This window comes from Podarcis vaucheri, assembly GCF_965113315.1.
Source record: "Podarcis vaucheri genome assembly, chromosome: 3".
Taxonomy (NCBI): Eukaryota; Metazoa; Chordata; class Lepidosauria; order Squamata; family Lacertidae; genus Podarcis; species Podarcis vaucheri.
Window position 1 is genome coordinate 86,191,549 of NC_138761.1, and position 24,893 is coordinate 86,216,441.

At 41.9% G+C, this 24,893-nt stretch overlaps 2 protein-coding genes across 8 annotated transcripts in view; one reads left to right on the top strand and one right to left on the bottom strand.

Annotated features, from left to right (window-relative positions):
- Nucleotides 1–18,785, top strand: part of IMPG1 (interphotoreceptor matrix proteoglycan 1) — a 74,676-nt gene extending 55,891 nt beyond the window's left edge. Inside the window, exons 13-19 of one of the 4 annotated variants that reach the window (XM_082218275.1) lie at nt 3,629–4,167; nt 6,255–6,474; nt 11,045–11,255; nt 13,616–13,783; nt 13,878–14,059; nt 14,308–14,385; nt 15,756–18,785. In XM_082218275.1, coding sequence (XP_082074401.1) covers nt 3,629–4,167; nt 6,255–6,474; nt 11,045–11,255; nt 13,616–13,783; nt 13,878–14,059; nt 14,308–14,333 — 1,346 coding nt within the window. In that variant the 3' untranslated portion in view covers nt 14,334–14,385; nt 15,756–18,785. Of the gene's footprint in view, nt 1–3,628; nt 4,168–6,254; nt 6,475–11,044; nt 11,256–13,615; nt 13,784–13,877; nt 14,229–14,307; nt 14,386–15,755 lie in introns of those variants that run through there. The other 3 variants (XM_082218277.1, XM_082218278.1, XM_082218276.1) reach the window with 3 other exon arrangements.
- The window catches only part of MYO6 (myosin VI), a 106,859-nt gene continuing 100,503 nt past the window's right edge, over nt 18,538–24,893 (bottom strand). For all 4 annotated transcript variants that reach the window (XM_082218247.1, XM_082218246.1, XM_082218245.1 and 1 more), the window contains 2 exons: nt 24,459–24,680; nt 18,538–22,388 (listed from right to left, as the gene is read on the bottom strand). In XM_082218247.1, the coding sequence (XP_082074373.1) occupies nt 22,189–22,388; nt 24,459–24,680 (422 nt within the window). In that variant the 3' untranslated portion in view covers nt 18,538–22,188. The remainder of the gene's footprint in view (nt 22,389–24,458; nt 24,681–24,893) is intronic.

The window sequence follows — 24,893 nt, forward strand, 5'->3', positions numbered from 1 at the left end:
TGGGAAGGAGATGCGAGGCTCTGATTTGGGGCAGAAAAATACACCACCAGAAAAAAAAGCACTGAGTGGACTTAACCCAGATTTAACACTCTGTTGGATTGTGGCATGTGCCTTTTTGTTCTTAAACTACATGTTGCTTTCTATAATGTTTTGGTAGTCCTTACATATTCTTTTTTTTTTTTAACAGCACTTGAGAGGCACCAAAATATAAAAGCAAAACAGGAAGTTGAGTTACGGATAAAGGATTCTTTCATAGGCCGCCTCTGACCTGCAATTCCCCTCCTGTCATATTAGCCATCTAATTAGACTCACGCTGTTTTGGTACTGTAATAGAATTCAGTGGCATGGCTCTCACTTTATAATCCTTTCATTAGGAAACACTAATTCTCTAAGCTGCCCAAAATAGTTAAAGTACAGTAAGCAGAAATAAATAGTGCATTCCCAGAAAATACAGTGGCAAATAATAAGCATACTGTAATGATTATATTTTTTTCATGAAATGAATTTCTTCACAATACCAGAGAAAGTATTACTAATGAAGATGCAATTTCAATCTATCTTGTGTGCGTGTTAGATGTTTTATTGCCAACTGATTATATAATAGATTCATATGAAAACTTAACACAGAAATATTACTACCTTGTATAGTAAACTACTTCTATTCCTGTGAAACCTAACTTCTCTCCCATATACAGGCAACAACCATTTTGCACGTACCCGACTGACATGCGGCTACCGACACACACATCATTTTCAGCCCAGGAAAGGGGTGGAATGGGCAGAATGGGGTGGGGGCAGAATGGGCTTATGCGCTGACACAACTCCCCCATACAAATGGGGAGTTGCCTGCATTGAATCACAGGGATCCATTTCTGTAAGTCATTTTTGTAATTTTTTGGTATCCTTCACCATAGCTGTCCATTTCATAATTTTTATCTGTTCCCATAAATTGTACATTGGTTCTGTTTTAGAGAAGCTTTGCATATAACATTTTTTTCTGTTAGTGAGTATATAAATTTATTTTCTACCTGGCATGCTCTTCAGTATAGTTTGCCATAGAATCATAGAATTGTGGAGTTGGAAGGGGACCACGAGGATCATCCAGTTCAACCCCCTGCAATACAAGAGTGGATGGGTGGCTAATAATAATAATAATAAAACCAACCATGGGGCTCGAATCCACAACCCTGAGATTAAGATTCTCATGCTCTGCTGACTGAACTATCGCAAAACTTTCATGTAAGGTCACCAAACCCCTGGAAGCTATTTTGATAGATGATCTTAGGAATGTGTGTTGAGGGACAAGGTTTATAGCCTCTGTATGCTGTTAGGTCTTCTCAACCTCACCTGTTGCCCAACCTGTTTGCGGTTCAGATCAGTAAAGTTACTCAATGTTCTAGGTACTTGGTGGTGGTGATGAGAATATTAAGTTTATGAAGTACAGCTTTTTAGAATGTATAAGCTAAAAAAGTTTCCATTTTCCTAAGTAGTAGTAAGCCTATCTGCTTTTTGTAGGGGGATGGTGCCACAGTCTGGCTAATAATTCTGCCCCACCAACTTGAGCACTGAAGCTCCCTGCTTCTAAGTCAATAGGTGACAATGAGAAATATCTGAGAAACAGGCTCCCTAGAGCCAGTGTCCGTGCACCACTGATGTTTGTCCCCACCTGTTGCCGTTGTAGGAAGCACTCCTGGTAAGGGGTCTCTAAACAGTGATTATATAGGGTGGGTGAGTGTAACGTAACTTCAAACACATTTGCCAGAAACACTGCAATAGCAGAACAAGTCAGTAGCATATGAGAAATGATGGCAGACACTTGAGTTATTTGTTTTGCAACACTCACTAGGATTGTGGAGGGGAATAAACTGCAGATCAGACCTAAATATATTCACAAAAAGCAAGTAAATCACTGTGTTCAAACAAAATGTAAGTTATTCCACATATTCATTCATTTACACCCAGTCACACTCAGAATTACCTAAACAAATGTCAATAGCAACCCACTTCTGTGTCTTGCAACCACTCAGCCTTTGACCAAGGTATGTTGGCAAGTTATTAAGGAAATATTGAATCAGTGAATTTGTGGAATAACTGAAGAATGTGCATAAGTGTATTCAGCAAATTTGTATTGACTACACTCTAGGAGATAGTTAGCTTTACCGTTTTGATGTTCAAACCAAAGGCAAATCATTGTCATCTAATTTGCACCTAATTGCACATGCATCAAAGGTGCGACAGTTTGTCAAACCAATTAGTTGCTGAAGATTTAATCATAAAAATGAAGATTCTGAGCAAGAAATGTCAGCATAGCAACTTGTAGGACACAATACTACTGAAGCGAATTATTCTTGATATAATTGTCATCATCCCTTTATCTTTATGCTGTGCTCCTAATTCCCTTTCCTGTCATATTTCTTTTGGTTACAGACTCTTGAGTACTCTATATTTCTGTACAGAATACCAAGGCCTTTGCACATTTAGGAGAAAACATGGTCGGGAGGGGGCGATCTGTAAGGAGATTTGATGACCTAAGATAAATTACGAAAGTAATCATTTAGCGTTATCATTACTAAAATAATAGTTTAGGGGGAAATGTTTAAAAGTGACACAATGGGTATCTGGGGGGCAGAAAAGGACTGCACCCATGGGCACCATCCACAGTGTCATGCATTCTGCCTGCTCTGCCATCCATGCATTCAGCACATTTGAAAAGGGCAGCCTTCACGTATACATCTGAAGGAGTGTGAGCTCTCTACCTACTTGGGAACGTTCACCATGTAGGGTTTCAAATCATACACAGTATTATGCAGCTGTACATGCATAGGGTCTCCTTTTGAGATGACACACAGATTCATAGGAGCCAACTCCTAGGGGCCGAGGTCCCTTCGGCCTCCCCCAATAAGGGGCGGGGCCCTCCAAAGTTGATAGGCATTGCCATTCAAATGGTGTGCATGTGCCACGTCTGGTGGTCAATTATGTAAGGCAGGGCTTACGTCTCTCCCCCCCCCCCCCCGATGTCAAATTCAGGTGCATAACACTGAGGTTAGGGCTAACCCAGGTGGTCCTCCTTCCAAATGCATGGAGATGACTGTATGAACAGAGTTGAAGAAGTAGGCCAATTTTTCATCTGAATATGGTCCTTACTAGAATAAAGAGAACAATGTTTGAGTTGACACATTAAGATTTTCCCTGTAATTCATGTTCCACATGCCTCCTCTGTTTGAATTAGTGTGTTTGTGGGAGAGGAGGCATGGGTAAGTTCTTGTAGAACTCATTCCATATGGATGGATGCCTCACTTTCACTCAGCCAGATGGTTAACTAGAACACGGTTGTTCTGTTGGACTATTGAGACTATAACGGATTGGAGTTGAATTCCTGTATTTATTTGCTGAAGCTTATTGACATTTTAATAAGGCGCCCTGATTTGTATTTTGCTGAATTACTGTCATTTCAATTACCCGAATTGGATTTTAATTATTCTTTAGTCATCTTGTGTGCGTGTTTTCAGTGGAAAGTAGGGCATAAATGCCATAATAGGGAAACAATTCCGCTTTGACATCTTCCATAGCAGACCTTAAATGTGTGCTTTCTACAGTGTTGTTGTTCAACGTGTTGTTTCCTTTTTAGATGTAAAGATTACTGATGAACTGGAATCTTCAGGCGATGAGATTTTGGCTGCAATTACTACTATACCATATGTCATTGGTTCTCCTGCTCTTCCCACCTCTCTTCCTGAAGATGATATTTTGGGGCCTACAGATCAGATCATTTTATTGCCTGCTGTAACTACCAGTGGTCCTTCTGTTGTCATTGACCAGTCTTTCGAAGCAACAAGCTCTGGGTGGGCAGTAACTGACGGTGACATCCCTACAGGATTTGACATGGGGGTGCAAGATATTGCTACTGAACTAGATACGGTTGACATCATGAGGCCAGCAACAATTAGTGAGGATGGAAGTGGCTACTATGCACTGCCTGAAACTCCGGATATGACTCCAGCTCCTCCACTGAAGTACGTCACCACCAGCTCAATGACAACTGCAGCCAAAGGCAAAGAGCTAGTAGTCTTCTTCAGCTTGAGAGTAACCAACATGCGGTTTTCCGATGACCTCTTCAATCGGAGTTCCTCAGAATACAAAGCACTCGAACAGCAGTTCATGCAGCTGGTAGGTGGCAAAGAATTGACTTTAATGCATTTATATTTGCAAGCTGTTAGGCGTACCATTCCCCAAGTTAAAAACAAATTCCAAATAATGAAAAGCATTTTAAAAAGAAAACTGGCACCTACTCTTCTTACTACCCAACCCTGTTCATGATGCAAATCACAGCAAAGAAATTTGATGATGATGATGATGATGATGATGTAGTTTCAGCCTCATCCCTGCCTCAACTTGGGTTGGAAGAGGAAGTCAATTCACACTTAATGGCAAACCTAACCTGTACTTTCTGAAACAATTGTTGTTGTTGTGTAGTCATTTAGTCATGTCTGACTCTTCGTGACCCCATGGAGCACCAGAGCATGCCAGGCACTCCTGTCTTCCACTGCCTCCCGCAGTTTGGTCAAACTCATGCTGGTAGCTTCGAGAACACTATCCAACCATCTCGTCCTCTGTTGTCCCCTTCTCCTTGCGCCCTCCATCTTTCCCAACATCAGGGTCTTTTCCAGGGAGTCTTCTCTTCTCATGAGGTGGCCAAAGTATTGGAGCCTCAGCTTCAGGATCTGTCCTTCCAGTGAGCACTCAGGGCTGATTTCCTTAAGACTGTAGTGGTTAAGAGCGGTAGTCACGTAATCTGGGTAACCGGGTTCGCGTCTCCGCTCCTCCACATGCAGCTGCTGGGTGACCTTGGGCCAGTCACACTTCTGTGAAGTCTCTCAGCCCCACTCACCTCACAGAGTGTTTGTTGTGGGGGAGGAAGGGAAAGGAGAATGTTAGCCGCTTTGAGACTCCTGAAGGGGAGTGAAAGGCGGGATATCAAATCCAAACTCTTCTTCTTCTTCTTCAGTCCATGGGACTCTCAAGAGTCTCCTCCAACACCATAATTCAAAAGCATCAATTCTTCGGCGTCAATTCTGAAACAATAGAAAACCCCAAACACACTAATTTTTCAAAATCCGCACTTCCCTGAATTTTATCTGGTTGTTCTTCACCTGAGTTGTGTATTTAGCTATGGTGGTGGTTAAAGTCTTCCTCTCAAACTGTGGCTCTATCACCAACACCTCTGGAAGAGGGGAAGCTGGAGAGAGAATATTTTAACTTCTCCCACAAAGCAGAGCCCAGCAGGCATGAGAGGATAGGGCCTCCCTTTTAGGTGTGCATGAAGAGAAACCAGCACCAGAAGATTAAAAAAATGACATCCCTTGAACTACCTTAGTTACCACTGATCACTCCTGCTGCCATTGCAGGGCGGGACTCTTTTGGCTTCCTAAGCCAGAAGGCTGAGGTTGGAAGTGTGACTAATCATAGCTGGAGGGTGCTAGCTCTCCTTGCCACGAAAGAACATATAAAACATGCTCAGTTATTGCCTATGCAGTGCAGAGCTCCCAGTATACACAAGTACCTATTGTTGACTTTGGCAGCTGGGACATAAATATCCAAGACTCGCTTTTTCCTTTTAACAACTAACAACACGCAAAACCCTCTTGAAACCATAGAACTGCCTTGCCTATGGCTCCAATTCACATTTAAGCATGTTTAAGTCCCATTGATTTCTTTTTTAACTGGATTGCAGCCTATGAAATTTAATTAGAAGGAAAATCGCACTCTATCTATCTTAATAGATTATTGAAGAAGATCTAACCAGAGAGACAGTTAAAGACTAACTGAGAAACTTAACCTGGTAGCAGATGTAAAGTCTGCTAATAAAGTCAGTGAAACAGAGCAGTTGATTTATCTTCCCTAAAATGAAAAGTGAATATAAGTGGAATCAATGATACATGGGCAGTGATAGAGGACTTAAAAGCAGGCATGTCCAAAATCCATTTTGGAGGCCTAATCCTGCCCTCCGGTCGATTTAATCTGGCCCCTGTGGCAGTTTATTTCCTGGGGTAAAATTGTAAAAAAAAAAACCTCAACAACTTCAATCCTAAAAGAAGCTCAACTACTCCAACCCTTAAAAAAAAATTAACAACTTCGGTTGACCCTTTGGTCGCCCTCCATGGCCCTTCACTTCATAAAATCTGGCCATCTTTGAAAAGTTTGGACAGCACTGACTTAAAGTTTACTCTTTTCTTTTTCTTTTTTTCTTTTTGTAGCTTCTTCCTTACCTACAGTCCAACCTAACAGGCTTCAAGCAACTGGAAATCCTGAACTTCCGCAATGGAAGTGTGATTGTCAACAGCAAAATGAAGTTTGCCAAGTCAGTGCCGTACAACATCACAGAGGCTGTCCATTGCGTGCTGGAGGATTTTTGTGACGCAGCAGCTCAGCGCCTTAACCTTGAAATTGACAGCTATTCCCTTGATATTGAGCCAGGTGATGTAAAAAAATGGGGCAGTGGGGGAAGAAACATCACTCTCCTGCAAGCATTTCACGATGTCAGTTGCTCTCTGTAGGACGGGTGGCCCGGGAAGAATGAAAAGCCCCAGGTTGTCTCTAAGTCATGATCAGGGTCCCTCCTGAGAACCCAGTGAAACATGGCACAGAGCCCAAGAGCTTAAATAGCTGCTTTTTATCAACAGAAAATAGCAATTGAGGAAATGCGTATTTTGACAAGAAGCATTGCCATTTATATCTGCATTCTAAGCTAACACCAGGCACATGTTGTTTGCACTTATTTATTTGTAAAAAAATGTAAAGCTCTTAAACATTCCTTAAAGGTAAAGGGTAAAGGGACCCCTGACCATTAGATCCAGTCGTGGCCGACTCTGGGGTTGCGGCACTCATCTTGCTTTATTGGCCGAGGGATCCGGCGTACAGCTTCCGGGTCATGTGGTCAGCATGACTAAGCTGCTTCTGGTGAACCAGAGCAATGCACAGAAACACCGTTTACCTTCCCGCCAGAGCGGTACCTATTTATATACCTGCACTTTGACATGCTTTCAAACTGCTAGGTTGGCAGGAGCAGGGACCGAGCAACGGGTGCTCACCCCATCGTGGGGATTCAAACCGCTGACCTTCTAATCGGCAAGTCCTAGGCTCTGTGGGTTAACCCACAGCGCCACCCACGTCCCTAAGCATTCCTTAGCATTGACAAAAAGGTACCTAGAGAGAAACTGACTATACAGCATATTTACTTTTATTGGGGGGGAAAAGATGCATAGGCCAAAATCAAGGAAGATATTATTTTGCCCACAGTCCAAATGCAGTCAGTGGGAGTTCTGGCAAATGTTCTATGTACTTCACGCTTACAGAGTCAACAGAATCACTCAAGAGTAAGAGGCCCATCCTGCCAAGTGAAGCAGCAGCAGGGATCTTGTGCCAGTTAAAGCTACTGGTTGGGAGGGCCCAGCCTGATGACTGAAACAATTCTTCGGCAGCTGCAGGGCTGTTGCAGCTTTTCATTGGGAGCAGTTCCTGTAGGGCTGTGGGGAGATTTCCTAGCTGTTCAGTGCCCTGGCCAATGTTCGGCCAAACATCATGTAGAACATGGCAGAGAACTGAGTCTCTCTTTTAATGAATTGACCTTTCCTACAAGCAAATCTAAGAGTAGAATGAAAATGGTGGACTCTTCTTCTTAGAATGTGCTCCCAGAATGTATCTCACATGTCCCAACATAGCCCAAGGATCACTTGGTTTTCTGGTCAACATGCTGTCATTGAGTTACTCTGCTGATTTGCACACACTTTCCTATGACAGCTGCAGCACTAAAGAGCATCTGTTTATTTGGCCACCCATTCTACAAAACTGGTGAAAGAGTTCATCAGGCATTACAGACCTGAGTTCTCATTCCTTTGAAGAGTCACACTTCAGGAACATGGCATAATGGGCACTGAGTACCCTGCTGTGAGATAAGCACATGTTACATTGAGGTTATATGCACTGTGAGAGCCAGTGTGGTGTAGTGGTTAAGAGCGGTAGTCACGTAATCTGGGTAACCGGGTTCGCGTCTCCGCTCCTCCACATGCAGCTGCTGGGTGACCTTGGGCCAGTCACACTTCTTTGAAGTCTCTCAGCCCCACTCACCTCACAGAGTGTTTGTTGTGGGGGAGGAAGGGAAAGGAGATTGTTAGCCGCTTTGAGACTCCTGAAGGGGAGTGAAAGGCGGGATATCAAATCCAAACTCTTCTTCTTCTTCTTCTTCTTCTTGGGTGGAGGAGGAAGCTGAGTGTGCATTTTTAACAACAGAAAACTGTCTGCTGACCAAGGAAGGGTGAGGAGGCGGGCAGCCTGGCTACAGTAACTGAGAGAACCTTAATGCAGGCACAGACAGTAACTGTGAGAAATATCTCAAGGTGGCATAGCAACTGTGCAATGTGAACTCCTTGTCTGAAGTTGTGTGTCACTGTATACTTCATGACTTTAAAATGTTGTCTTGACAACAGTCCTGAAGGATCCTCCTTCTACCTCACATCCTGGAATGTTGACGCCGCATTTAAATGAGATAAACAAGATGGGTGTTAAATTGTGTCCCTTTTCTGACTAGAGCAAAGTTTGTGGATTAAAATGTGAGATGCCATGCAGCCAAAAGCACTGTAAGCAAAACCAAATATAGTTGACCATTTGTTTTTATGTACGTCTGAAGGGATGAGACACTGCAGTAGCTAGACCTCCTCTGGGGGTTCTTCAGCACTGCAGTTTGAGATGGTTGTAGACATTTGGAGCTGGTTCAGAGGACAACGGTGGTCAAGGGTCCTGCAAAGAAGTCCTATGAAGAACGGGTGAAGGAACTAGGTCTCTTTAGCCTGGAGAAGGGAAGACACAGAGGACATGATGGTTGTAGTCAGATACCTGAAGGACTGTCACCTACAAGAGGGCAGAGACATCTTGTCTGCTGCCCGAGAGGGCAGGTCTAGATCTAATGGGATTAAGTAACAGGATGACTTTATAAAAGGATTAGACAAATTCATAGAGGCTAAGGCTTCCAGTGACTACTAATCCTAATAGCTATGTTGTTCCTCCACTGATGGAGGCAATATGCTTCTGAATACCAGTTGTTTGAAATCATCAGTCAGGTGCGGTTGTGCTCAGGTTCCATTTGTGGGCTTCCCACAGGCAGCTAATAGAACAGGATACTGAGACAAGATGGGCCACTGTTCTGATCCACCAGGGCTGTTCTCCTTGTGCTTTTATGAGGGTGGATGTCAACTGAACATTAGGAGAAAATAATTAAAGTTAAGAACAGTTCAACAGCGGAACCATTTCCCTGGGTGGCAGCGCATGAGATTCTTTGGAGATCCATCTCTTGGAGAATGCTCTTATTCTGGATTTCCTGCACTGAGCAAGGGATGGGACTAAATTAGGGTTTCCCAAACTTGGGTCTTCAGCTGTTGTTGGACTACAACTCCCATCATCTCTAACAGGGGTGCCAACTGAAATAAAATATTGGGGGACCCAGGTAAGTCCCACCCCGCATAATCAGTCACAAGATTCACAAACCATTTGAATGGCAACACCTATCAACTTGGGGGGGGGGGTCTCTTCAAATATTTTATTGAGGGGCCCTAGGAGTTGGCTCCTATGATCCCTGACCACTGTTCCTGCTAGCTAGGGATGATGGGAGTTGTAGTTCAAAAACAGCTGAAATTTTTGGGAAACCGTGGACTAGATGAATGAATGAACTATGAATGAAAACTGAAGTCGACAAATGCCTGATTGGTATATGTAGAAGTACAAATATATCTTGCTTTCCTATTATTTGTTTTAAGGGTAGGATGAAAACTCATTACTTGAAAAAATAGGATTATGTCTGAACCAACTTTGTTCCTAAGATTCTGCAGAAATATATAATCTCCAGATTAAAAGACAGCTTTTATTTCAGTGTTGCAAACTGAGTTGGGGATTGCTAACTATAACGGATATTCTAATAAATTCTGTGCAAGGCACACAATTACTTGAACCAGTTTCCTTAGCATATCCTAAAGGATTTTTTAAACACTGTTACATTCTCTTTTTTAGAAAGCCTGGGAGATATAAAATTAAAAGTTCAGTGTTGTGGGAAAATGAGAAAAAAGATCTACATATTGGTTCTCAGATATCTGGAGATGAGGCAGACTGCCAAGGAAACTGAGCCAAGTGACACACGCAGCTATGCGTCGCAGGCTTGTTTGGGTAGCAGACTATTCCAGAGAGGGAAGAGGACTCCTTTCCAGAAATAAAAGCCCTGCTGGATCAATGACTTGTCTTGGCCAGGATCCTGCTTCCCACAGTGGTCAAACAGTTGCCTTCAGGAATCCTACAAGCAGGGCATGAGAGTAGTAGCGCTCTCCCACAGTTGTTCCTAGCTAGTGGTTCTAAGAGTTGGGAGAGCTTCAAGATCTGATAATGCTGGTGGATTTCCAAAAAGATCAGTTAAGAAATCTTATGACACTTGGAGTATTTTAAGTATTAAAAAATAAATGTTAAAATAAATACCAGTGGTGTCATTAGACCAGTGTTTCTCCAACAGTAGACTAGGAACCACTGGTGGGACTTGGGCCATTTTCAGGTGGGCTTCTCTGCCTAAGCTTGTCCAGAGCCTCCTTACCTGCCAGCCATGCCATAGCCTCTTGGTTGTACTAATGCCAGCACTGGCAATTCCTTGCATACTGAATCAAGCTGGTTAGAACATGGGGTGAATTGTATTAAGACATGGAGAGGAGCACTAGATACAGGGCTCCCATTATTTGTAATATGCAACTCCATTATTAGTCTGAGCATACGACTGTCACAGGCAGGAGAATCAAGTAAACGGAAAGCCAGATCACCAAAGAAAAGAATCCATAACTGCAGCTTGTAAATGCAAAATGATGCTGGCTCTTCTTCTAAGATGTATTTTACTGATAGACTAGTACTTGTGGGAGGAGCTCCTGTTTCCCTCCTCATTCAAGAGTAAGTTTTTGCCAAGTGTCCGTGGCACTGCAGCAATGGACCCATTTTTAAAAAAGATTATCCTTTTCTTTTACAGCTGATCAAGCGGATCCTTGCAAGTTCATGGGATGCGATGAATTTTCACAGTGCGTAAAGAACGACTGGACAAAAGAGGCCGATTGCCTTTGTAAGCCTGGTTATGTACGAAGAGATGGTCTGCCGTGCCGTAGCCTGTGTGAAATTGAGCCACACTTGTGTGTTAATGGTGGCAAGTGTGAATTGGTTCCAGGAAGAGGGGCAGTGTGTAGGTAAGTGTCATCACTATTATATTATTATATATTTATTTATACCCCTCTTTTTCCCTTGGCAGTGACTCAAGGCGGCTTAAAGGGGGGGGGATAAGAACAGCTAAAAACATTTTTTATGTAACTTATTTGTTTTAAAAAATCATTTAAAACAATTAAACACTAATCAAACACACACACACAATTAAAAACGTACAGATATTTATAATAACAGCAGCAGGGCACCAACCCTTTCTTTAAAAGAAGTCTGTTCCTTGTTGTCCTTTCAGAAGAGGAAGGAGCCAGTCTAGCTTCTCCAGGGAGGGAGTTCCAAAGTTTTGGGGGCAGCCACTGAGAAGGCCCTATCCCCACATCCCTACCAAGTATGCCTGTGAGGATGGCAGGACTGATTGTGATTATGAATACAGTGGTACCTCGGGTTACATACGCTTCAGGTTACATACACTTCAGGTTACAGACTCTGCTAACCCAGAAATAGTGCTTCAGGTTAAGAACTTTGCTTCAGGATAAGAACAGAAATCGGGCTCCGGCGGCGCGGCAGCAGCAGGAGGCCCCATTAGCTAAAGTGGTGCTTCAGATTAAGAACAGTTTCAGGTTTAGAACGGAACTCTGGAATGAATTAAGTACTTAACCTGAGGTACCACTGTATTGTGAATATCAGTGTTGCTGTAGAATTTGAAAGATATTATGGAATCTATTGCATCATGCAAACAGCATCACATGACAGAATGCAGCCATTATTCTTGGTTAGACATTGACTAGGGAGGGAACAGTGGTTTATGGCATCCATACAGAAAATTCCCAATTGTAAAGCTCTCTGGTAGCAGGACTGGGAAGATGCCAGGAGAGCTCCTGCTTGCCATAGTAACAGTACTGGCCTAAATGGGCCAGTGCTATGTTATGCGCCTGTGCTCAGCATCAAGCTTTTGGTTCCCACATAGTCATGTTGACTTTCCACCTCCATTGTTTGCCATAAGCTGGAATCTACTTCATGCAGCTCAGCGGAAAGGGCTTCAACGTTAAAGGTTATTTTTGTCAGATTTGAACATTGCATGTACTTGTCAGCTGTGTAATGGACCAGACGCTTTGTTTAGATTTAGCTCATTTTAAGAATCTGTAAATTGAAGGAAGTAATCTTGGGAGTTTCCTCATAGCCTAGTTGATAGATACTGACAGGAAATCCTTCAGTCGCCTCATCAGGCATAATAGAAAAACAAAATAAAAATGCAAATCTTCCTATATTCAGGCCTGTTATGGAGAGAGGAATGCATGTGCTTTCTGGTAGCCTATGCACTTCTTCTGCTATTGCAAGGGACATGAGCTAGCAGAACGGAACACTTCCCTCCTCTCCCCTGAAGCCCCCTGCACACCCTCAAAATCAGCTCCAGGGGTTGAGAGACCCTCTGGGGAACATTTTGAGCATAGGTTGAGGAAATGGAAGTGTCGCTGCACCAGCAGAACTCCACTGTGTTGCTTTGGATACAACCCCCTGCTTCTATATTCTAAAACTGGGAGGCTGGCCTTTCCTTGCCTCGCAGGCACCTCTTGTGAGGAAGACCTGCTCCAAGCTCTTTTCCTTAAAGGACCTTCCACCACTCCAATTGAGCATATGGAGCTTCATGAGGTAAGTATCTGAGGCTTCGCCGTGCTTGTGGTGGGAGATGTCACCGTATAGGAAATGAACCTGAATGAACACGCATTTGCCTGTCAGCCACTTACACCACGTTATTATTAGCAATTCTATTACAGTGTTATTACCATAATTTATGTACAGCATTTATAGCGCACTCTATAGCAGTCCTCAGGGTGTCTTACAAGAAGAAATCAAACAATTTAAAAGTTAATATGGAACCATAGAATTACAGAGTTGGAAGGGACCCTGAGGAACTCCCTGCAATGTAGGAATATGCAGCAGTCCTATAGGGGCATTGAACCTGCAACTTTGGCATTATCAGCACCACGCTCTAATCAACTGAGCTATCCTATAAATGACTGGCATTCAGTGGAGTCAGCCCGCTTGTGGAATTGGCATCCACATGAGCTATAGGACTTCCCCTTCACTCTCTTGCCCCTGTGTGCCTCCAAACTCCACTCTGAGTGGTTGTGGGGACCCTGGAGCATATCTGAGCTGGGGGGAAAGATAGGGAGGGAAAGTTCTACTGGGCCTACTCACACTTTGGGTGTCGGCTGATAAATATAAATGCAGCATAAAAAGGGGAATAAAAAGAAAAGTCCTAAAACCTAACACAGATTAAAGGGTTTAGGACAGGCATGGAGAACCTGTTTTGAACTGTTTTTCCTGCATGCCCTTGGTCTTGTTTTGACATAAAACTGCTTTGCTTCCCTTTCCATCCATGTTTTAGATGCCCAGCCCGTAGAAACAGCCGAGGGCGTTGTGCAAAATACGCTCCAGCACCTACCCGGTCCAACATCTCCAAAGCTTTGATGCTTGGCTTATTAAGCCTAGTTATTCTTCTCGTCACTTTAAAATATAAGTTGCGAAGAAAATGCAATACCAAGCCTAAACTGGAGTAAGCAGCTTAACCCTCCCCCAACAGTTTTTTGGAACTTTTAAAAACTACAGACAGGAAGTCTTACCCTAAACAAACATGTTCTGCCTTGTAGAGGTGCTCCTCTCAGCCAAAGCAACACAGAGAATGCTGTCAGAATTAATCCTGCCTTTGACCACCATGAACCCATCAGTAGTTTGTGTCATGGGCCATGTACCGTAAGTGCTTGTATCAGTCCTTCAGAGAGCAGTGATCAAGGAGCATTGCAAAAGCATGAGCACAGAACAGAGCATGGAGGTAAAATGCATGCAAATACTACTCGTTCCTCTTCAAAATGTGTCTTCTCTGAGTTGCCCTTGTTAACAACCAACTTCAACTTGCCTTTGGTGTTCCACAACTAAAAAGGACTAACCCTCACTGTCTCTAAAACCTCTTGTCACAGCTTCAGACCAGAACATTCTTGTTAGCACTTTCTGCTCTAGCTTTTTGGCTTTGATGGCTTGCATAGCACGCAGTAAACATTCATATCCTTCTTTTCTTTACAGGCCACCTGATACAAAGCAAAGACTGATGAGTTAGTATCTGACGCCCTGGATTCTAGGCAACAGTCAGCGGACATAAAGGTTTGTGGTTTTTATTTTTGTAAATAGCTATATATTGTGTGGAAACCTCTAAATATATATACCTTGAGAGTCAGAACCCACCCTTCATTTATTTATTTGCCACTGATATAGTTGAGCCCTTTTTAAAATAGCCTAAACAATCATTGAAGAGTGGTGTGAAAGTAAAAGAAAACTGAGCGCTACAAAAGCCTGGTAAAGGTAAAGATAAAGGGACCCCTGACCATTAGGTCCAGCCGTGGCCGAATCTGGGGTTGCAGTGCTCATCTCGCTTTATTGGCCGAGGGAGCTGGCGTACAGCTTCCGGGTCATGTGGCCAGCATGACAAAGCCACTTCTGGCGAACCAGAGCAGCACACGGAAATGCCGCCGGAGCGGTATGATTTATCTACCTGCACTTTGACCTGGTACAAACTACTAAAGGAGAGGATCTTGGAGTATAAACTGGATTCTAGGGGTGAGCAAAAATGTCTGTCGTTGTCATCCCCCTCCCCAAATTCTCTGCCCAACATGTCAGCAGCAGCATTGTGTGGGTATTGGAGGAGGTAAGCAAACATACATTTTTGTTTGCATTGGTAGATGAAGGTAACGATGGAGTAAGGCAAGGATGGAAGGAGGACTAAGTGCTTTGCTTCCTTCAGCAATTCTAAACAGTATTAACACTGGATCTGTATTTAACTCTGTTGGTGGGCAATAGAGGGGTGGGGATGCCAAATACTCTTGGTGGGAATGGAAGTATCCAGCAATTCAGAAGGCGTTCAAAGAAGAAAATATTCTCAGAAAATGTAATAGTTATCTTCTGATAAATTTTGGCCAATAATTTATCTCAAGAGAAGTCTAAGGTGTGGGGCATGTGTCACTCCAGAAATTACCATATTTTTCGCCCTATAGGATGCACTTTCCCCCCCTCCAAAAATGAAGGGGAAATGTGTGTGTGTCCTATGGGGTGAATGCAGGCTTTCGCTGAAGCCTGGAGAGCGAGAGGGGTCGGTGCGCACTGACCCCTCTCGCTCTCCAGGCTTCAGGAAGCACCCCGACGCCTGGGGCGCGCTGAGCTCAGCACACCCCAGGCTTCGGGCTTCGCGCAGCTCTCCGCTAGCCGTGGGAGAGCTGTGCGAAGTCACGCAGCTCTCCCATGGCTTGCGGATAGCAGCCTGTTCTGGGGGCTGGGGTCGGGGGAAGCTCGGGCTTCCCCCGCCCCCGCCCCACACCTGGGGGAAAAAATAATTCCCCCCCCCAAAAAAAACCTAGGTGCACCCTATGGGCCGGTGCGCCCTATGGGGCAAAAAATACGGTAACTCTGGAATTTGAGGGAAAGCTCTCAGTGTCTTTTGAGTCCATGTTGGCCACATTATTGGCACTTTGTTTCCACAGATTTTCACCAAGAGGACTGCTGGTTATACCAAGTTCACTCACCTGGATAAATGGAGTCTTTGGGGGAGGAGGGAGGCAACAACAAAGCTTCAGAAGGCAACCAATACTTTTTTTCCATAACAGTAAACACATTAACTGAAGTTTATATCTGAGTAAAAAACAAGAAGGTGGCTGCACCTACTTTCCGTCAAAACTGTTGTCCTCCATTACATAATATCCATGTTACCATGAATGCAGTGCTAAATGTATTTAATAACTGTACAGTGTTTATATGATAAATATTTTTATTTTAAAGCTTAGATTCAGATGCAGAAGTCTCTGCTTGAAAAGTTACCAACGGTGGTATTCTATCCCAAAATAAATGAACAGAAAAGTGGCCGACACATATACTAACTACTGGAATGGCTGTCAGTTATGTGGTAGTAACTGTTTTATTATAATTACTGGAGTATCGTATTGAAGGCTTACAATGGGGTTTTCAGCCCCAAACACCACCACCAGTGATTATTTAAGTCTTTATTAAATTTGTTAGTCACTTTCTCTTGTTCAGGGCAACCTAAAGTGACCTACAATCAGACAGACAGAAACTAAATCCCACGATGCTGTTCTTTTACAGATATAAAGACATTAAGTGGACATTTTTATTTTAACTATAATTGCTAAGAGATTTTCCTATATGCTTTTGAGAATCAGCCTGTAAATTTTAGGCTGTGTGTATAAGGGATGTGTTTGCTATCATATAGTTGTGATAGATTGCAGAACAGACACCAAGCCACTAATGTGGTGTGATTTGTTACTGTACAAGACTTCTCAACTAGCAGCATGCAGACACATCTAGTAAGATTTTTCAAAAAATGGACACACACACACACACACACACACACACAACTACAACCCACACTTCTGTGCTGGGTCATTTGTCTAAATGGAATGATAGGTTGTGCAGAACCTTCGATGCACGCTAAGCACTTCATAACTGGTAGTGATCTGAATTGCTTTCAGTAAAAACAAACTGCTTCAGGTGTCTGCAGCAAGTAGGGGGTAGAGACTTGTTAGATAGGTTGGTGCATGTGCGTAATCCTACAACCAGCCAGGAATATGCATGAGCCTCAATTTCAAATATGCTAAAGCAGCAAGAGATGAGGAAGCGCAGCTTAGAGGCCGTTCTTCACCCCAACCCCCAGATGTAGAGAATATCCAAAGCCAGAATTATTTAAAGTTAGGTGTGCCTAGGAAGCAAGCACTAAGGGGAAGTTTTTTACTAGGGCTAGCATTGCTTCCTTTATTTTTTGGAGCGGCAGGTGTTTTCCTTTAATTATCAAGTGCATTTTTGCTCTGGGTATAATCCTAGTGCCCTGAACCGTCTCTCCTTCCTGCGTGCATTTAGGCAATACAGCTTATATAAACAATACCATGGCTAATTGCTTCTCTTAAATGTTTACTCGGAGCCAATACCTGTAAGAGTTGAGCTAACTAATCTTCATCTATTTATTTTACGGTGTCAAGAAAGTCGCCTGCCAAGTTATATTCTCATATGGGCTTGTAGACGCCGCGTTAGAGGTAGTCAGCCGCCTCAAGGTAAAAAAAAAAGTTGAGTTTACAGTCAAGTATAACATTATTTATGTATACATGGAAAAGATCTCATCTTAACGTCAGTGAGGAAGATTACACGGACGCCAAGGTACCATTGCACAGCCTAGATGACATCTTTAGGGCATATATCTGAAGATATCCCACTATACACCAGGCACTATTGGAGGTTGTGTAAGTTAATATTCCTCATTGTATTCAATATATTTTCATTTCAGAGCTATTTTTTTTTGTATATGTTTATTCATACCAATTTCTATAAGAAAAACAATAGAAATCGTTTTTACATGTCAGTTTTAATAATGAAACAATTGTTCTTGACCATTATTTATCATTTTCAAATATTAATTACCAAATATCTTTGCTGGATGAGAGAATGTTTTGTATTTCAATAAAATAATAAAATATTTAACTAGAGTGTAGACAGACTGTATTTCTATGTTATATATCAGAAAAATGTCTGCTTAGTAGTTAAAAGGTTTTTTCCTTTTTTTGCGCATCTAGGATGCATGCATATATATAACATAAAATATTTAAAAGCGATATAAGCGCAATCAAAAATATTTTATAATCTTACAAAATATTAAATCCAGTGCTTGTTTTAAGGTAAGTTGTAAACAACTTGGCTTCATTTGATTCAAGCTGGCTTATGGTCACAACTATCTTTAATTGGGTTGTGGAAAATTATGCATATTTGAGAAAAAAGCATTAGTTGGTAAGAAGAATGTTAGTTAGAAGCAATGACAACCCTCGACACATACCCCCCGCCACCCCCCAAAAGTTCCTCGTTGGAATATTATGCAAGCCAATTCATGAGACAGTTTTAGAAGCCTGTACAGTGGTACCTCGGTTTACATACTTAATCCATTCCAGAAGTCCGTTCTTAAACTGAGGCGTGCTTTCCCTAATGAGGCCTCCCGACGCTGGTGCCCTTTCACCATTTGGATTCTGTTCTTAGACCGAGGTAAAGTTTGCAAACCGGGACACTGTTTCCGGTTTTGTGGAGTTCGTAAACCAAATCGTTCTTAAACCGGACTGTACTGAAACCAAGGTACCACTGTATTACTTTAAAATCAAATGTTGTTCGTTTATTTGCTTTAATGGTTACACTGACTTGAGAAAGCAAAGTGCAACTTTCACAGATCCCCCAGTCATTCTCACTCTTTCTTAAATAAATAATATCCCAGAGAGATCAATGGAGTGTTTTTATTTTGCAGCAATTTTCAGTACATAATTAAGGTCATTTGACAAAGTACTTAAAACAGTTTAGGGTGAAAATAACCCAGGGATAAAGTAGGCAGAGATACCAGAAGCTGATGAATTTTTCAATGGAATGTTAAAGACATTGTGCTATTTTCTGAAGGGAAACGTCTGTATAGGTTTTATGTTCCCAGTAAAGTAACATGAATTGAGACACAGGGCATGTTTATAACTGCATTTTCATCACTCAGTGACTGCAACCAGCATGTGAAACAGTCATCGCAGACCAAAGACTATAAAAAGAACTTCAGCAGAACATCACATCCCCTGAAACAATAATCTGAATCCATTCAGGTGTATTCAAGTAATGTACATGCATAAGTAAAACAGCACCGCCAGAGATCTTATAACCAAAAGACAGCAGTAGGTCCATTTCTAGCTGCAACAGAGGGCTTAACTTGTTTTCTCTTAAGCAACACATGGTGGTTACTAATTTTAAGGACAAAGCATGCAGCCAGATTATACGGAAGTGCGGGATATTGCAGTTATCCCAGTCAAAAGTATATATAGATGGCATCACATGCAAGCATTTGGGGGTTCCTTTTTCACAACCACTTCCTAGGATGCATTTGCTCATGGCTTTGCTTCCCAAATATAATGCATACAACTCATCTATTATGTCAGGTTATGCTCTTAACTTTTAGTTACTCCCCCCTTTTTGTAAGCCGTACCTTTAAATTACGACACAGAAAATAATTTTAAGGAGAAAGTGCATCTTTTATACGCCATTAACGATTTGATGCGATATGGGGTCCGTAAGAAACAGCCCCAGACATGCCAAGGAAAGCGAGTGGCAGCAGTAATTAACGAGGGTATTTTTAAAAAATGAATAAAAAGCATGCATAATGTCAATAACTGTTTGAGAGGATACAGAGACCATAAGAACATACACAGGGTAAGAGGCATTCTTAAACTGAATGTGATTCTCTCCTAGTAGGAAACACAGAGAGGTATGAAACTCTCATGTAGTGTAACATATCTATTCCTCATTAACTATTTTCCACCCCCCTTTCTCTGAACCTCTTCGCCATAAAAATCGTTGTGTTATCCACAGTGCTTTTTTAGAAGAAGAAGAAAAAGGTGCCAGTACTCACCATGAAGTCGTTACAGTAAGTGACACACTTTTAACGTTTGAGGGAGACAAGGTGCAAGTACCGTGTGCCCTTGAGTACCCCCAGGAAAAAAAGCACTGGTTATCCAACTGGCCTTGTATGTATTTGTGACACCAATCAGATCTAAAGCATGGCATTCAACTAGTGAAGTATCTGGTTAGATCATGGTCAGTTAACACTTAGCTTATGACTATAACTTTAATTCTAACATCCAGTCCCTATGGCCTCAGTTCAACAATTTTGCATTGAATAATCTTGTTCTGCCGAACACTGATTAGAGGGGTTCTGCAAGTTCAGGACCAGCACAAAAATCCTCTCTCGCTCTAGCTCTACATGGCAAAAACGTGTTGTATGCATTGTTCCTGTTGCTGGATCCTAACCATCCATACATAAACTTGGATCCCTTGAACTGCAAGCGGTCTCTGTGCTGCCTCCTCCTTCCTGTTGCTCCTTTTGACCTAAAGTCAGGGTTTTTCTAAAATAGCAAATGGTGCAATGAAGGCTGGGGACAGCGAGACCCTCCTTTGTGCGATTAGAAGTGCCTTTAATTGGGGTGGGCATGTGATTTTGCTGGGCTATGATTCCCATCAACTTCAGCCAGAATGGCCAATGGTGAGAATTTTAGTTCAACAACATCTGGCGAGCAACAGGTTCCTCATCCCTAGATTTAAGTCATGGCTCCCACTGGGGGGTGAAGGTTGCATGTGCAACCTCTGATAGATTTTTGGTGGTGGCAACTTCGACAATCAAGGCTGTCAGAGCAGACCATGCCAACCAGCTCTTCAGAAAGTTGATGTGCAGGAATAGGGGCTTTTTACAGACTGAAGACAAGATGGAAATAGACAGGGTGTGAACAGTTTTAAACCATGCATTAAAATTGGAGGTTAATCAATATTGCAGTTTTACATCCTCTCAACCCTGTCCCAAAGTTGGTAGCCATGTGGGCACAAAGCATTTTACACTGGATAGTTGTTACACTGCAGAGGGTATTTCTGCCAGGAGGCATGCTACGGCAGAAGGCAGTGACAATGGTGTGCTTAGAAAGTATATTGAAGAATTAAAAACTACAGCCCAGAAATGTAATTAGCTTCTTAATATAATAAGGGAGGGGAAGCCTCCCCAAATTCAATCTGTTTCCCTCCCAACCAGACAATACTTATTTCCCCAAATCTCCTAACACTGAGATAATACCAAGGTTTAATCTGTTGATATTAGCCAGCTATAGGGCTATCCAGCAACGTCAATAAAAGGCAACTTACATCTGTGTGAAACAAGTAATCGTTATACATAAGAAATTTAATTACCATCCAGGGTACATTAGCAAAAAAAAGCAGCCCACAAAGCCTGAAGTTGGAAGATTAGCTGCAAAAAAAAAAAAAAATCTGTAAGATTAGAAGAAAAGTTTATTACTTTAACACTATGAAGTTAAGCCATTTGAAGCAGCATGGTGCAATTAGAAATTCCAGTGCTGTGCCACTCCTCAAGAGTCTGAAAGTTTCTGACAGAAGCCACCTAATCCCATGTACATTGCACTGAAGTACAAAGGAACAGCAAAATTCAGCTGACAATTAGGCTTTGCTGTCATGAAAAATGGAACCCACTTCCCTTATGCTTTCAGTTCTAAATGTATCTAGATATATATTTTTGTAAAATATTGCTTAACTCTGTCTTACTTCGTTTGATTAAGAAAGTTATAACCGAAAAATAAAAATGAAGAATTGCCTGAAGAAATTTGTCTTGTAAAAAATAGTTAAAAAAGGAAAAACCCACTGCTTAGTAAATTCAGCATGCATCAGCATAACTATTCCTAAGTACTCCAGACACAATTGTCCTGCTCTCAGTATTTGAAATCCTGCAATCTACCTAAGACACATTTCCCAAAATGCTTTCTTGTGGACATCTACCTAGATGTCAAGCAGTTTTCATAAGTTGCACATGAAGTCTTTCATCTTATAAAAGTTTTTTTTTTTTAACCTCTAGAGTAGAAGTTAACAATAAGGCCTCACAATTCCAGTTATAAGATGCAATGTACTTTTTTCTTTTTGCTATGCTATCTTGAAGGAGAGACTAACATTCTGGGTATCACAAAGGAATTAACAGTGTAAAGAGGAAGACAAAATGCAGTCATTGTTATGTAGTTAAATCCCAGTAGAGTGTTACTCTATGTTACAGCACTTTTAGTGTCATGACAGATGCTATGGGCAGGGATTGGTGCATGAACAAAAAAAGCAAACCACGTAGTTGGCTGAAACGGATGTTCAGACCCTCAGAACTAGTGAATTCACTACACAAATTAAAACATCAGAAATACAAATTAAAAACTGCCACATTAATAAAATCTGTTTACTTTATATTAAACATCTCTAGACAATTACAGAATGTTTAAGTGTCCTCTGCTGCTCAGAGGAATTCTTCCCTTTATTGTTAAGGTGGGGGGACGGGGACCAAGTGTTAATGTAGAAAGTGACTACTTATTTCAATAGGTTCTGCAACATAGCAGTTGCATACGTAGGCCGAGCTTGTTTGCTCTCAATCGCATTTTGAAGATACTGGATTCCCCCACAGCGCTCCCAGATCTCTTCAAACTGCCTCGGCAAAATCTCAGCTCCACGCTTACGAGTCAAGCCAGTCTCTTCAAGATTCAGCTCGCACATCTCCATGTCATCCTTGCCTGGAATGTAAAAAAAAAAGGGGGGAGGGGAGGAAAACACCACCAGAATTAACAAAACATACAATGGGTTTCCAGTTTCTCCTACACTGGACTTACTGTGTTGTGTTTAGATTTTAACACATACAGTGGTACCTCGGGTTACATATGCTTCAGGTTACATATGCTTCAGGTTACAGACTCCGCTAACCCAGAAATATTACCTTGGGTTAAGAACTTTACTTCAGGATGAGAACAGAAATCGTGCTCCGGTGGTGCGGCAGCAGCGGGAGGCCCCATTAGCTAAAGTGGTGCTTCAGGTTAAGAACAGTTTCAGGTTAAAAACGGACCTCCGGAACAAATTAAGTACTTAACCCGAGGTACCACTGTACTCATAAAGTTGGGAACAAAGTGACAGTGAACATGAGAAGGGCATTACCTCAGTGCTAAAAATATTGCCAGAGATCTTAAGAGGAGATTTATATATATATATATATACTTTGTATTTATACACATAATATAAACTCTGGGAACCTTCAGGAACAGTTATGTGATACAACATGAGATACTGGGACTATAAATAAGCCCAAAGCTTCTTTAGATACAAGCCATTGCTTTGAGAGTAAGGAATAACAAGACTCCATTCTTCATAAAAGGGCAAAATAAAAATATTTGAATGTCTTGTCTTGGATGTAAAACCCCAGTCTGAACATGTTTCAGTAATACTATACAGGCCTCTTGCCAGCCTGTACCACTTCAGAATCTAAAATCTCCTGTCATGTGGAGAGAAAGCTGGACTTAAGAGTCTTCACCATAGCAATATTGCCACAAGGAGGGCAACTGCCACACAATCACACGGTGATCAAATGACAGAAGATTTGAGAGTCAGCACATGCACAGCACACTTAGAGAAATATTGCATACTTTTACAGGGCTTCCTTTGGTTTGGTTATGGGCACTGTTAGCTTTCCACACCACTTACTAGTGCATTTCCTTAGAAGTGAGGAATTTATTTCTCTTTCAGGCCCCAAAATACCGTATTTTTCGCCCCATAGGACGCACCGCCCCATAGGATGCACCAAGTTTTTTTTTGTGGGTAGTGTGGTTTTAAATGCTAGGCGCTTACCCAGACATTTAATATGACTTTTTCTGAAAATGTGAGCATCCCATTTTTATTAATAAACAAGAGATAATCAGTATTCGATTTTGCTTCAGTCTCATTAAATGAACTAAATTACACTTGCTTTGGATATATGGGATTTTGTTTAAAATCAGGCCATATAGATTAAGAGCAGTGTCTTACAGTAATACTCATCCGTATAACTTAGTCTGTATTAAGTATTGAAATGGGTTTAGGAGCTGCCAAATAATGTAGTTATTCTCATTACTATAATTAAGGACTGATGTCTTTGGAAATTAGGGAGACCAAGCTTAATTAAACACATCCATTTTTATCAACAGGTCCCTTTCCCTCCATTCCTTATAAAAAATGCAATGTGCTTCATACATTTCCTTTAGCCCAGTGACTCAAGGTTTCTCCATTCCCTTCAGTGCCAAGGATACTGGTGCATGAAATACTGTTCTAACCCTTACACAAACAGAAGCCCTGTTCATATTGTAATTCTAAGATAGCTCTGGAGCAAAATGGATCCTGGAACTTTTGGTACTTCCTGCTAGACTGACCTTTGAACACATTTTCTTCTATTTAAAGAAGAAAAGGAGGGTGCGGGGGGCATAGGAGCTGCTGTTTTCCCCTATTTTCCTTGAAAGTAACAGTAGGATAACTTGTTCAAAGGCCAATCTAGTAGGAAGCATGAAAAGTAAGTTAAAACGTCTAAAGCTGCAAGGATGCTCTGCAAATATAATACTGATATAACAAAGCCATCATTCACTGCTTTGCTTAAGTGATTTTGCGGTGTTTCATAATGAAGTTGGTTATATGATGGTACAGCCTTTCTGAATACAGCATTTGGATTTTATTTGTAGCTCCTCTTTCCTGCAACATGGCTCAAATCTCAGTTTGTTTGTTTTCCACTAAAAGGGGCCTAGGATTTCACTTTTCATTGCATAACAAAACTAAAAATGAATACCAACCAGCCACTAGCAAGATAGGTGGCTTATCAGGATGAAGCTCCATTTGACGAGCAATCCATGGTCCATCAAAGTGTGCATACCACCAGCCTTTCTTCTTGTTCTGCGGATCTTTGTATTGGTCTGCTGGGCGGATGAACGGAATACGAAAGTAACGCTGCTGCCGACTCATCTCTGCCTCTTGCTGCTGCCTGGCAGACAACTGGCTTGTTGGGTTCTGTTGAGCTACGAGGAGTAACTAAGGTTAACATTTGCAAGCCAAGGATCAAAATCAGTCTTCAGTACAGTTACTTCTGTTGTTTAATCTACACAGAAAGTAGGGAAATTGTGAAAAGATGATTACAGTGGTACCGTGGTACTCGAAGGGCTTGGCTCCTGAACAAATCGGCTTCCGAACGCCGTAACCCTGGAAGTGAGTGTTCCAGTTTGCAAATGTTT